Genomic DNA, 15,471 nt, shown 5'->3' on the forward strand with positions numbered 1-15,471 from the left:
ATTGAAAGAGTTAAAAGATTTAAGATACCAGTTAATAAAACGGGGAGAAGGGGAGTGGCAGCTGGAAAAAAAATAAATAAATCAGCAGAGTGTTTCAGAGTTAGGCAGTGATAAGGATGAAAGAGTGAAGATGCCAATGAGCTCTCGCATTAATGAGTTGGAGCGAACAGAAATGGAAACAGAAAAAAAAAAAAAACATTAATTACACCATTTTGAGCGCATCATGTAATGTACTGTATCGCAACCCAGCCACAGGAACCAGGCAGGGAGTCAGGGAGATGTACAGAGCATCGAAGAAACGTGACAGCTCTCAGTAATTCCAACAGACTTACCTGGAACAACACCACCCCCTTAGCAAGCCTGAAAAACATGAATTTTGCGATTCTTTGAGCGAAACGTAATGTAGTGTCTCGCATCCCAGCCCTCACGAGCCAGGCAGTGAGTGGGTCAGGCGACAGCGCTACATATTGGCAATTCCAGCAGACCAACGTGGAACGACACCACCCCCTTAGCAGGCCTGACCCAGACTGGCGGCAGGCGAGCCCAGGCGAGCCGGGGAGGGATGAAAGAGAGAAATTCAGCGAAAAGTCGAGGAGGCGTTCAATGAGAGGATGAGTTCAGGGCGAGCAGAAAAGATATGAGTAAAAGAAAAGTCCTTGGGGCCTTTACTTTGTGTGAGTGGTGATGGTGGTGGTGGTGGTGGTGGTGAGAGGGGACGGGGAAGAGGTTGGAGGCGGGTCAAGGCTGTCTGGGAAGAAAAGTCTGATCCGCGGCTGTAATAGCGACCTGTATATCAAGTGTGTCACGCCCTCAGGCCCCAGCTTAGGTTTTTTTTTTTTTTTTTTTTTTTTTACCTGGAGGCCTCGTGATCACCCCACTGTCTGCCCGCGCGCTTTCTGCCTCCACATAACGAAAATTGAAACCAAGTCCTGTATTATGAAACGCTATGTGCTCTCATCCAAATTATTTTCAAAGGCCACGGAGATCATTAGTCGCTCTGTGTGTGTGTGTGTGTGTGTGTGTGTGTGTGTGTGTGTGTGTGTGTGTGTGTGTGTGTGTGTGTGTGTGTGTGTGTGTGTGTGTGTGTGTGTCTGTCTATCTGTCTGTCTGTCTGTCTGTCTGTTTGTATGTATGTGTGTGTGTGTGTGTGTGTGTGTGTGTGTGTGTGTGTGTGTGTGTGTGTGTGTGTGTGTGTGTGTGTGTGTGTGTGTGTGCGCGCGTGATTGTTGAGGCAGAATCCTCATTAAACAGCCATTACAGTCACGACAACCCTCCCTTGAAAATACCAATAACGTCCACTGCAGTCTGTTGAACGCAGTGGAGATAAGACACTGGCACATTAAAGAACGCTGGCCTGAGTTATGGCACCACAACAGAGACGACGTGGCACCGATTATTGTTACGAAAACTGCTCCCTCCCCCATCGAGAAATAGAAGCCAAGGATAGATAGAATTCCCAGTCTGCTTACAACGAATGGAAACTCGATATTAATTAGGTTATGGCGACGCAACAACTAGGTTACGTGTCGCCAGCTAGAGTTGCGAAAGAGCGCTACATCCCCAGGTAAAGAAAAAAAAAATGAGCTGGTATCGAACTCACAGCTTTCCCGGGCGTGGCGAGGATTGCACCACATCGCCATCTTATCTAGTAACGGGAAATTCCTTGCATTGCCAAATAAGATAAGGAAAGAGTCCGACCTTGCAACATTTCACGAGTCCAGCATTTGCATCACATCGCCATCCTGTCTTGTAACAAATAACCACGTCCTCTGCCTAATAGATAAGGAAAGATCGAACGCACAGCCCTTCAAGCTTTATGAATAACTCCTTACATTGCCAAATGAGATAATAAGAAAAAGGAAGGAATAAAAAAGATAAGGAGCAGTAAATATGTTTGATGGGACATAGACTTAACTCTCTTGAGATATTAATTCGAAATGCTTTTGGTCACTCATCAGGACTACTTTCGATAAGCCTTAGGGATGACTAGCCCAACTCCCATAGTTGTGTGTGTGTGTGTGTGTGTGTGTGTGTGTGTGTGTGTGTGTGTGTGTGTGTGTGTGTTTCTATTAATAATGTGGAATCCTTGTTACACTTATGACTGCTCAGAATTTGATTAACTTCCACTGGAGCTTATTAACTTTCTCATAAGGAATACTTTTAAAAGGCCACAGAAATTATTAGCCAAGTTTTCATGCGTTTTCATGTGTGTGTGTGTGTGTGTGTGTGTGTGTGTGTGTGTGTGTGTGTTGCGTATCAATGTGTGCGCGTGTGTTTCTCTCTCTCTCTCTCTCTCTCTCTCTCTCTCTCTCTCTCTCTCTCTCTCTCTCTCTCTCTCTCTCTCTCTCTCTCTCTCTCTCTCTCTCTCTCTGTAAATAATTCAGAATCCTTTTTAAGCGATCACTCTTATAGGAACCTGATTAACTCTCACTGGAGTCTACTAAGAGTACTCGAGATGAGACAAGGAAATGCTTAAGAATACGATCCGGCCTGAAGAAAACGTTTAAAGGAATCTTAACCTTACGCAAAATAATTGTGAAGTTTTTTGTTATTTTTTTCTTTTCTTATTTTTTCTTCTCTTTTATGAAATGTTAACTTTACGCAAATTAATGATGAATGATTTTTTTGTCTGGTCTTTTCTTTTCTCCTGCTCTCTTTTTGCTTTTATGAAATGTTAACTTTACGCAAATTAAAGATGAACGAGATTTTTCTTTTCCTCTTCTTTTTTTTCTTTTAATTTTTTTTTTTCATTTTTTTCTGATGTATTTTCTTTCTTTCTTTTTATTATTTTTAAAGCTAAACTTCCCCCCTTCACTTATTTCTTCACGTCTGAAGAAGAAAAGGTCACGGTGATAACGAAAAGTTCACAGCGCACAGAGCACCAGTCTTTACATTCTTCTCTCTATTCCTTTTCTTTACACTAAACTTTCCTTTCCACTTATAGCCCTACGGGACACAGAGCATCTCCCTTTACATTCTTTTCTCTATTCCTTTTTCTTTACCCTAAACTTTCCTTTCCACTTATAACCCTACGGGACAAAGAACATCACCCTTTACATTCTTCTCTCTATTCCTTTTCTTTACACTAAGCTTTCCTTTCCACTCATAATCCTACGTCTAAAAAGAAACACCGCGGTCTTAATGAAAGATTCACGGCCGCTGTGCAAAGAAGGTCGCCCTGTAAGGTTGTTGCTGGCAATGTTCCGAGTCCCTTGTTGTCTCCTCAATGCGTGGCGGGCCGGGGAGTGGCGGTGTGCTGGGCCGCGACACGTGCAGGGGAGAGGTGAGGTGGTTAAGAGGCAAGGCAAGGAAAGAGAGGATGATACAGGCAAGGCAAGGCAAGGCAAGGCAGACGAAGCAAAGAGAGACAGAAAGACAGACAGAAAAACAGACAATTGTGAGAGTCGCTTGATGCTGAGGTGATACAGACGCAAGGAAAGGCAGACCAAGGGGCGAGACAGACAGTGATAGACGTAATATGGTGAGATTCGCCTGATGCCAAGGTGATACTGACAGAGAGAGAGAGAGAATTTTGATACTTGCAAAACAAAGGTAATTAAAACTAGTGAAAGAATGATGCAAATAAAGGGCTTTCATAACATAAAGATAGAGACAGATCTTTTTTCATGGGAATATGTGAGAGAAAAAGACGAATGGCAATATATGAAATAAACAAAAGCAACAAAGAGAAACGCATTTTATATACTACATTACATGACCGTCTTAGCTTCCTTCGAAAATTGAGACCTGGAAATAACTTAGCATACTAATATCTAGACACTGACTATTTATTTTCCATCAAAATGTGACGCTTTTTCAAGTCGTGATCTACACATTGAAGGGATCAGCAGTGAAATTAATGAACGGAATAAATCTAAACCAAACCAAACCTAAACTAGCCCCTCAGATGAAAACGCTAATTTCACTTCAGTATCATTCTAAAAGACAACTGGAAATGCATCAAAGACACAAAAACGACAAACAGTAACACATTTCATCAGTAATATTACCTCACCTTACCGTTCCCACCCCTCCCTTCCTTCCTTCCTTCCTTCCTTCCCCGTCGGGTCTCGCGCGCCTCCTCTCCCACTCCAAACTTCCCGACTCAAAAGATGCGCCGCTTACTGCAAACGACCTCTACTCCCTCGAGCCTTGCAGAGGAAGCGCCCCCACTGGAGTATGCGGCGGCCTGTCTATATTCAGCCTTGTTCTTCAGTCCAGTCACGTTACCAATCTTCGGGTCGCCTTCCTCCACAACTTTTTTACGCTTTTACTTAAACTTTGCTGATGTTTTTTAAGGTTGGAGGGTCGTGGGAGTGGTCAGGGTGGTGGTGGTGGTTGTAGTGGTGGTGGTGATAGGAGGGGATGGCGATGGTGGCTGTATTAGTGGTAATTCACGTTGGGGGAGTAGATGGAAGTGTAGGGATGGTAATAGTAGTAGTAGTAATGGTAGCTTCTATTGTTGACTTCGCATCTTTTCTTAAAATTTAGCGGTTTTTTTTTTTTTTTTTGCTGGTTTGAGGGTTTTGGGAGTGATGATGGTAGTAGTAGTAGTAGTAGTAGTAGTAGTGGTGGTGGTGGTGGTGGTGGTGGTAGTGGTGGTACTTTACCTTACTTTGTAGTTCAGTTTGCATCTTCTTCCCTCAAAGAGATAATCACGTTTTCTTGAAGACCTCGTGTGGGGTTTAGTTGGTTGAGAGACCAGACTGGAGCATTATGGAGTATTATATTTGAACTCCTCGTCCTCCTCCTCCTCCTCCTCCTCCTCCTCCTCCTCCTCCTCTCCCTCTCTGTATTCTTCCTTCCTCTTTTCCTTTTTATCAATTTTCCCCCAATCCTTTTTTTTTATTGGATGTTATTATTTCCTGTGTCCTTAAGAGAGAGAGAGAGAGAGAGAGAGAGAGAGAGAGAGAGAGAGAGAGAGAGAGAGAGAGAGAGAGAGAGAGAGAGAGAGAGTAGGAATGTTATAGATTATGTGATTTTGTGATTATTATGAATTTGTAGTCGATGAAATATTTATCTATGTATCTGTCTATCTACTTGCCTACGTGTCTGTCTACCTATCAACCTATTCATCTATTTTTCTATCTCTTATTTATTTATCTTTTCATCTGTATCTGTCTATTTATCTATATTTCTATTTATCTATTTATCTATCTATTTAATTATTTATCCATCTATCTGTTGATCTATCTATCTATATCTATATCTACATCTTGTTTATTTTTCCTTACCTACTTGTCTATCTGTATCTGACTATCTATCTATCTGTCTATCTGTGTCTACTTTCCTACCTACCTATCTATCTAGACATACCTAATTACCGATACATCTTTTTTTCTTCTATGTATGTATACGTTTGTCTATCTGTGTATCTGTCTACCTATGTAAGTACCTACCTACCTATATATTATCTATCCACCTATTCATCTACTTACCAATCTCTCTCTACGTATTTATCCATCTATCTTGAATTCAGTTGTTGGTTGGGAGTGTTGCTTTTAAAATGGCACTCCCAGACGTGTTAATTTCTCAGTCTGGCTCTTTTGTATTCTTCTTCTTTCCTTTTATCTTACTAACAAAAATTCATGTTTTGTTTTCCTCGTCTCCTCAGTGTATCAGTTCCCAAACAAGTATTTTCTAATCATGTCCTCTTCTCATCTATATGCCTGTTGCAATCTCAAACTTCTTTTCACTCCTTTGTCTGTCCATCTGTCTATCTAACTATCTACCATTTACCCATCTTTCTGTCAGTTTTTCTGTGTATCTACTCGTATCTATCTGTCTATCTATTTATCTATTTATATACCTTTCCATCCACCACCCACACACCTCCTTATTCATCAATCTCTCTATACATCCACTTATCCCTGCCTCTCCTCACGCAGGTGTCCACGGGGGCGGGCCAGGCGTCGCACATAGTGAGGCTGGAGGTGGTGTCTCCGCGCGCTGTGATCCCGGGCCGCGGCACTCGTCACGTACAGGCGGGCTCCACCATTTCCCTCACCTGCCTCATAGAACAGGTGACACGCTTCTCCCTGCCTTCTGTTACCCGTACCCTATGTTTGTGTGCGTGTGTGTGTGGGAGGGGGGGATGCGGTGGTGGTGAAGCTAGGCATGCTATATATAGGGACTGCCACGTGTAGGCCTAATGGCTTCTTGCAACTTCCCGTGTTTTCTGATGGTCTGATGGTGTGTGTGTGTGTGTGTGTGTGTGTGTGTGTGTGTGTGTGTGTGTGTGTGTGTGTGTGTGTGTGTGTGTTGATTATTTCCATTTTCACATTTTGTACTATTATACGATTGAGATATGTCAAAATTCCATTACTATTCTTCTTGTACCATCACCACCACCACTACCATGACTGCACACCTCCTCAAAATCAATCGTTGTCAAAGCAAATATCGGCTTTCCATTATATTTAGCATAATTCACCACTAGCCCTACGAGAATGAGAATGTCAGCCTGGTATATAGATAGACAGGTTATTTTTGGAGCACACGTCTAGGAATACTGATAACATTATTGTAGCATCGCATTTTCTAGCAATCAATTACGTCTGTGTTACTGTTGAGGTTCCCTGTGACTCACTCAGTGGAGGAACCTTTACTCCAGTGATCTCAGTACTTGTAGGAGTTATTTGCTTGTGAATTATGCAAGTTCTCATTTTGCCTGTGTAGAAATTATTGGGGTATTAACAGCGGTAGGGTTAGGTAGGGTTTCTCTCTCTCTCTCTCTCTCTCTCTCTCTCTCTCTCTCTCTCTCTCTCTCTCTCTCTCTCTCTCTCTCTCTCTCTCTCTCTCTCTCTCTCTCTCTCTCTCTCTCTCTCTCTCTGTGTGTGTGTGTGTCATTTCCAAAAGTAGCAGTAGTAGTAGTAGTAGTAGTAGTAGTAGCAGTAGTGGTAGTCGTAGTAGTAGCAGTAGTGAAAGCAGAAGTAGTGGACCTTTTTTCAGTGGATCTTTATTCTTCCTTTTTGTTGGCGTTGGCCAGTCCCCTTATTACATAAAGAAAAGTAGTAGTAGTAGTAGTAGTAGCAACAGCAGCAGCAGCAGCAGCAGCAGCAGCAGTAGTAGTAGTAGTAGTAGTAGTAGTAGTAGTAGTAGTAGTAGTAGTAGTAGTAGCAGCAACAGCAGCAGTAGTAGTAGTAGTATCAGCAACACCAACAGCAACAACAGCAATGTTATAAGCAACAGCAGTACAACACAGTACTCCACACTCACACAGTCCCCTCTCACGTCTCCCTCGCCGCCAGAGTCCCGAGGCACCGCAGTACATCTTCTGGTACCACGACTCCCGCATGATCAACTACGACAGGCGGCGCGGCGGCGTGGAAGTGCGTGTCCAGGCGGGGCCCAAGGTGGCCTCGCGCCTCAAGGTGAGCGGCGCCCGGCCCGAGGACTCCGGGAACTACACGTGCGCCGCCGCCAACACAGAGGCCGCCTCGGTCTTCGTGTACGTCACGGAGGGTACGTGGTATTTAACTAACCTATTTACTTCCTTGCTTTGGCATGTGGAGAAAATGGACGACAGGAAACTAGTAAAGAGAATAATGCAGTCAGATGTGCGTCTGAAAAGTTAAAAGGCCTCGCCTGGAGTGGATGAGCTGTGTGATGAGAGCACTGAGTGAGAGAGGAATGGCTGTGCAGCAAGCAGGACCGATTGTGCGTCATATAGGTGGACAGAGAGCGACTGTGGTGACTGTATGAAAATTATGCTGTCTCATCGACCCCTGAGAGGGAGTGTGGGCGCACTTAGCGGGGCCCAGTGGCGTATGGTCCCAGTAAAGGTGCAGGACACTCCATAGGAAGGACAGAGCCTTGCCGGGGGGAGCACCACACACCACCACATTCATGTACCCACTTGGCTCTGTAGCCACCAAGAACCTTTTAATATTAATATGTGTATTTTCAGCCTCGCGGCTGTAACTTAAATAAACTGTTTATTATTATTGTTATTATTATTATTATTAGTAGTAGTAGTAGTAGTAGTAGTAGTAGTAGTAGTAGTAGTAGTAGTAATTATTACTACTACTACTACTACTACTACTACTACTACTACTACTACTACTACTACTACTACTGTTACTACTACTACTACTACTACTACTACTACTAGTTACTATTACTACTACTACTACTACTACTGTTACTATTACTATTACTACTACTACTTACTACTACTACTACTACTACTACTACTACTACTACTACTACTACTACTACTACTACTATTACTACTACTACTACTACTACTACTACACACACACACACACACACACACACACACACACACACCATCATATTCAAAACCCCGCATCCTGAGCCTCTCCTTGCCTTGCCCCTCCAGCAGACAACAAGATCGCCGCCGTGCAGCCTCGTGCCTTAGGGAACGGCGTCTCCTTGCAAGCCAGTCTTCCCCTGCTGGCGGCGCTGGTCCTACTGGCGCTGGCCTCTGTGCCGGCCGCGCGCTGAGCACCCCGCACCTCGCACGTCCCCGGCCTTCACGTCTTCCTCCGCCCCAAGCCACAGGTCCCGGCAGCCCTGAGCCGACCCGAGCAGCGCCCCGCCCCGCCATGTCCTGCCCGGCACTGAAGGAGGCCATCTGCTGACATGCGACGCGACCCCCGGCCCTGCTGCGGTGAGAGGTGAGGGGGGGAGGAAGGGGGAAAGACAGAGACAGATAGAGAGACTGTGTATGTTAATTGCACGAGGTGTATTTCGCTTTTCGTCATAATTTTCTTCTTTTCTTCTTTTCTTCTTCATTTCAAATATTTTCGCATTTTAGAAAATACAAGGCACCCGTAAGCAGAAATACTGTGTTGAAAATCTTGATAAAAAAATAAATAACCAACAGGATTGCACCGTTCACTGAGCAGTGGGCAAAGAAAACGCGTGATACTGGGAGCAGGAAAGATACGCCGTGGGAAGTCAACCTTACACCAACCTCGCTCTGCCTCCTGAATGAGAGTTTCTTTCGTTCTTTCTCTCTTTCATTCTTTCATTTATTCTTTTTACCGATAACTTTTTATTCAAGTGGAATATTTGAAATCCTGCTATTTTCAACTGAGATTATGAACCATTTCCTGTATTAGACATTAAGTTTTATCCCTAAATAATAACACGTTGCTTAAAGAAAACAAAAAAAAAAAAACAGAACACTTGAAAACTTTCTTTTAACTGAGATAGAATATTTGAAATGTTACTGTTTTTAACGGAGATTACCAACCAATTTTTGTATTAGGCATTAAGTTTTATCCCAAAATTAGACTCCATTGCTGTGAAAAAAAAAAAAAGAAGAAAAAGACATTGAACACTTTTGGGAATTCGGAATTTTAATAGAGATTAGTTATTTGTTTGTTTTTTTTTACATTTTTCAACGTAGATTATGAACCATTTCTTGTATTAGATATTAGTTTTTGTTCCAACATAAGACTTCGCTGGTGTAATAGCTATAAAAGCGAAACAGACAGATGGAAAACTCTTGAAAATTATGCAACGGGAAGAAATGGCAATAATAATACTAATAATGATAATAATAGCAATAATGATAATAACAGTAATAATAATAATGATAATAATAATAATAGTAATAATAATAATAATAGTAGTAATGATAATAATAATAATAATAATAATAATAATAATAATAATAATAATAATAATAATAATGAAAGAGAATCAGATATGGAAAACTCTTTAAAAATTCAGAGTCACACTACAATTCACTACTCACCCATCCCTAACAAACACACACACACACACACACACACACACACAGTTAATTAGTTAGTTTATTGACAAAAAATATTGCAATAATGCTCAGTACAAGTAACATATTAACATCGATTGCCCATAATGTTGTATATTTCATGCATCCTTCATTTGTCAACATTTAACCTTAGAGTATTATCAGTAAAATTATTAAAGATCAGTTAATCAGTCCAATTATTCCCTGGTAACTATCATTTAAGATGTTAATAAAGATATCAACTAATTAATCCCTAAAACTGTACTAGTTAAAACAGTATGATACACTAACAGTATTATCAGTAAATGGTTAAAATACTAAACAAAATTAAATGCACAAATCACATCTCAAAAGCCATTAAGCAGATCAATACAAAACAATACTACAAGTACATTCAAACAAAGACACCCGAAGAAAACTTGCTTAAAACACAGAAAACATATCACATAATTCCTTCATAATGTTGACCTCACCTAAAAGGAAAAGCAGATCAGCAAAGTTCAGCATGAGATATACCGACCTGTTTGCATCAGTCATGAGACATTCCAGCAGCACATATTTATCAGACTGGAGTGACATCTCATCACACGGACACACTCTGCAATGACGTCTCAGTTTTCAGGTTGTGTGACATTACCCGGAGTCTGCTAAACGACTCCCGTTCCTAGTCCGGAATAAATAAGTTCGTTGTGTACACCGGATGCTGAGATAAAGAAAGGTTCAGTTCTTTGACATAAATTTAAAAATGCTGTGGCGTTAGCAGACCCAAGTCTGCATAATTTCGTTCGTTACCTTAATTAGGGGAATAATATCACAGCTATAAGTGAAAGCGTTTGTAACAAATCTAACAGCAGGCGTAGTTTTTGAATGACATAATTGATACACGTAATGGAACGATTCTTCACAGTCAGATACGTCAAGTTCCGACTTTAAGATCTCTAAACGTCGCTTACAAATGACATCACTTAAAGGTGATGCTGCCGCCTCTGCCATGCACAGGTGATACGTGAGTTCCGCTTCACTCCAAGTGAACATTTAACAAGTTGATTGCAACACCTCTCTGTTGCCTTAATACTTTTGAAAAACCAAGACTCAGCACTGCATACCAAGGATGATGTCACAGCGGCATCAAATACGCTTTTCATAAACTTAAATGGCATATTAGTATTGGTAAAAAAAATAAATAAATAAAAAAAAAATGTATATATATATATATATATATATATATATATATATATATATATATATATATATATATATATATATATATATATATATATATATATATATATATATATATATATATATATATATATATATACATTTTTTTTTTATTTATTTATTTTACTTATTTTTATTTATTTATTTATATACATTTTATATATATATATATATATATATATATATATATATATATATATATATATATATATATATATATATATATATATATATATATATATATATATATATATATATATATATATATATATATATATATATATATATATATATATATATATATATATATATATATATATATATAATTTATTCACTGAACCTTGATTTTTGTTTCGTGTAACTTTACCACATGTTTTCACTAATGCAGTGTGTAAACCACCAGCCTCAAAAATACAAATATTGTGAGGGATAATTTTTGACAAGCGGTGGCCTAACTAATGGATCTTTATATTGTTCCTCTGCATTAACACCAAAATATTTAGACTTTTTAGATTAATCAGTACTCCTTACCTACGACAAGGATCTACCACACCAGATAGTTTTTGTAGGCATTTCCCTCTTCTTGATGCAACACTAACAATGTCAACCATAAAAAGAACACCATGCAACTTTTTTTTTTCAGAAGACCATTCTCTCTCACAACATATTTTATCTTCTGCACCACCCTGTTAATGTATATGATAAATGTAAGACAACTTGTTGGTGCTCCTTGACGGACGCCTACAGACGCAACAATCACTGCAGACTTAGAGACACTTCCGGTACAATAATACATTACTTATAACGTTCAGAATTACCTGACCACAATCTTGTGTTTTAAGAATACTTAGTAAGCTTCACTGAAATCTATGAACGATACATGTAGCTTCTCCCTCTCCCTTCTTTGCATAATCGCACAACAACTTTAGGCAGACATGTGTTGTAAGCAGCTTGTACCCTTTTGTGCTCCAGCTTGCCACTGAGCCACATCACGCCATAATTTCAACCGATACAATATAAGCATATCGGATATTTTTCCTAACGTGTCCATAACACTTATTCCTCGACAGTTATCACACAATGTCCGTGAGCAGAATTTGAGTAAAATAAAGCCCCTGTTATAACACCAAGACACCGGGCAACATGCATGCAGGAACACTAAGTTAGATAATGATAAAAATGTTATCCACGTTAGAGGTAGAATGCCAAAGACTTCAGGACACATGCCATTATAACTTTAATTCTTATCAGCAACCTGCATAACACACTGTGACTCATCATTGTTAAAGAGATCATGCAAGACAGGTAGAAATGGTGACTCAGATACATCGACTCCCTCCTCGTTTTCACCACAAGGTTTCAGTAAAGCTTCGAAATGCGTCTTGAACTTCCTTCCAAATTGATCTAAGGTCATTCGACCATTACTTGGTTCACATTCCACGTTACTGCCTCGACACGATTCATGGTCCACTGACCTGCTTGTTCTATTACAACTTGGCATGTCTCCTCTGCTGTTTTAGTCACCAACTCAGGAATATTGACGTCTGTTACATTCTCTACGTTGTCTGGTGGGATATGGTTCAAGACGGACGATGGATTTACGATTCACACACACACACACACACACACGCAAGCGAATAGACGTGGTGATACATGGACCATATTCAGAAACCACTCAGCGCCGCACCTCCACTACTTTCAAAAGCCTCTATATAGTTGAAGTTACACGTATCTTTAAAGATGTTTACCAAAATTTCTACTTAAAAAATGATAATAATAATAATAATAATAAGAACCCGGCTAATCATCTCTCTGGTCTTTGAAAATAGTCTTGGTGAGAGCAAAGCGTGTCTGAATACGGCCCAAATAGCTAAGCACGAGAACTTTGAAACGAGCGCAAGGAAATAGTAGTACTAGTAGTAGTAGTAGTAGTAGTAGTAGTAGCAGTAGCAGTAGCAGTAGTAGTAGTAGTAATAGTAGTAGTAGCAGTAGTAGTAGTAGTAGTTTAATGACAAATCTAACAGTACAAAAATACAGATACGAAACACAAAATACAGAATTAGAAAATGACAAAGGAAAATCAATAATAACTTGATTTTATCCAAGAGGAAGCAAGACCAGTACACATCACAGAAAACCAAACAGCCACCAATCTGTACCAGTCTCAATTATAAACCGTCAATACTTCATGCGCATAGCGATACAACTCATACAAATACATTTACATTTACAATTTATTAAGTTTCTAACGTATAACACCAGCAGCAACAGAAGCAGCAGCAGCAGCAGTAGTAGTAGTAGTAGTAGTAGTAGTGGTAGTGGTAGTAGTACTTGCAGTATTACAGGAGAAGGGAAGTGCTGGAGCAGACCACGTCCCAGAGAAGGGTGTCAGAATGTCAAGGTGTGATGGATGGGCTTGGTGCGGACAGACAGTGAGTGGCAGGAGACAGGATGGAGTGGAGGAGTTATGGTCAGTGACGCATTTTGAGGAAATAAAACATCGAGGAAAGGGGCGAAAGAAAAAGGAGAAGAAGAAGGAAGAGGGGGAAAAGAACAAAAGAAATAAGAAGAAAAGGAGGAAGGATAGGGAGAGGAGGAGGGAGAAAACAAGAACAAGAAAAGAAGGAAAGGAAGAACAAAGAAAAGAGGAAAAAGAAAAACAAGAGCAGCAGGAAAAAAAGGAGGAACAAGAATAAGATGAAGAAAAGGGAAAACCAAGAATAAGAACAAGAAGAACCACAAAAATAAGAGCAAAAATATCAACAAGAGGAAGACCAAGAGTAAGAAAAAAGGAATAATTAGAATAAAACAAGAAAATAACAAGAAAAACAGGAATAAGAAGAGGAAGAAAAAGAAGGAAAGATTTTTTTTATTACGATCAGAAAGTTATTCGATAAGATATCTGATGTAATATCCCTCACCTTTATTTGCTCTTCACACAGAATTAATCTACTCGACTTTTTTTTTTTTTTCACCAAAGCAATATTATTTATTTATCTTAACATTTTCCCTTTAAATTTAACTCGCCAGAAACTTCCCAGATATTAAACTAATGAAATTTCGGATGGGCTGCGTATCATGCGTGTGTGTGTGTGTGTGTGTGTGTGTGTGTGTGTGTGTGTGTGTGTGTGTGTGGACCAAAATTAGTTGAATTATATCCTCTCTCTCTCTCTCTCTCTCTCTCTCTCTCTCTCTCTCTCTCTCTCTCTCTCTCTCTCTCTCTCTCTCTCTCTCTCTCTCTCTCTCTCTCTCTCTCTCTCTCTCTCTCTCTCTCTGTGTGTGTGTGTGTGTGTGTGTGTGTAGCAAGGTGACACATTCCACCGTTGCATCATTATCGAGGGAGTGATGGGGAGCCGGTCAATGAGTAGCCGTGACGGGTGGACGCTGGACACTTCTCACAACATTCCGTGCACCTCAGACTCCAAAAGCTAAAGGAACGTGTCTGTCCATTCCGCCTTCCCTTAGTTTGGCTGCCTCTTGCTGTTGTTGTTGTTGTTGTTGTTGTCAGCGGCGGTATTGTCGTTTCGTTGTTGTTGGTGATGGTGGTAGTAGTTGTAGCAGCAGCAGCAGCAGCAGTAGTAGTAGTAGTAGTAGTAGTAGTAGTAGTAGTAGTAGCAGCGATGGTGGTAGTGGTGGTAGTGGTGGTATTGATGGTGGTAGTAAAATATAGGAGGAAGAGCAGGAGGATAACAGCAAACTAGTTACTGTTATTCTTGTTTGTTTTCTTTTCTTTCTTTTATTTACTTATATATTTATTTTTCTTTTGTTTTACGCTGGTAATTTCTGGTACAGTCAGAATTTTTATAATTGCATCGTATTCATTATGGCTTCTCTTCCATTCCTTATTTAATATCTAATTTTATCCCAAAATTCGACTTCATAATTCTGAAAATGTGAGACAGACAGACAAACACATATACATAGCACTCTCAGTAATAAATATAGTACATACTACATAGTAAGAAATACAGTTCCATTGCAACATTTTTTTTTTTTTTCTTGTTTCCAAAGTCACGTGAAGCGGAATCCTCAAGACAGGGTCAGCAGCCGCACCGACACAGCCACCCACACCCCGCGACTGCTGCGCGCCCAGGAGGACAGCGCTTCAAGGGTGAGGCAGATGGTTCTTAAGAGATGCTTTCTATGGCGTAGGAATCTGGGTCTTTTTTTTTTTTCTAAGAGATTTCCTACAAGCAGATCAATTGTTCTTTAGGGAGTATATGGACAGAACTGCATCACACATTTCAGTTTAGTATTAGTACTTTCGATTAACTATAGTTGTAATAATATTGATGTGTGTCAGCTGAGATGTGAATAAAGGCGTGTGAGACAAGTGTGGGAATAGCTAACACTTCATACACAACATTAAAAATAAAATAAATAAATAAGTTTAATTGATGATACTTTTTAGTTAGTTTTTTTCTTCTAATATACCTTTTGAATTTATCAACTCTTAGTATAAAACACTGGCATGTGCCCACTCAGATTTCGAGAAAAAAAAATAT

General features: G+C 40.0%; 1 protein-coding gene across 5 annotated transcripts in view; it reads left to right on the forward strand.

Annotated features, from left to right (window-relative positions):
* Nucleotides 1–15,471, forward strand: part of LOC135113337 (cell adhesion molecule DSCAML1-like) — a 310,112-nt gene that overhangs the window by 294,235 nt on the left and 406 nt on the right. For 4 of the 5 annotated variants that reach the window (XM_064028578.1, XM_064028577.1, XM_064028576.1 and 1 more), the window contains 4 exons: nucleotides 5,889–6,023; nucleotides 7,251–7,464; nucleotides 8,345–8,635; nucleotides 14,978–15,077. In XM_064028578.1, the coding sequence (XP_063884648.1) occupies nucleotides 5,889–6,023; nucleotides 7,251–7,464; nucleotides 8,345–8,469 (474 nt within the window). In that variant the 3' untranslated portion in view covers nucleotides 8,470–8,635; nucleotides 14,978–15,077. The remainder of the gene's footprint in view (nucleotides 1–5,888; nucleotides 6,024–7,250; nucleotides 7,465–8,344; nucleotides 8,636–14,977; nucleotides 15,078–15,471) is intronic. The other variant, XM_064028581.1, reaches the window with a different exon arrangement.

This window comes from Scylla paramamosain, chromosome 25, assembly GCF_035594125.1.
Source record: "Scylla paramamosain isolate STU-SP2022 chromosome 25, ASM3559412v1, whole genome shotgun sequence".
Classification (NCBI taxonomy): Eukaryota; Metazoa; Arthropoda; class Malacostraca; order Decapoda; family Portunidae; genus Scylla; species Scylla paramamosain.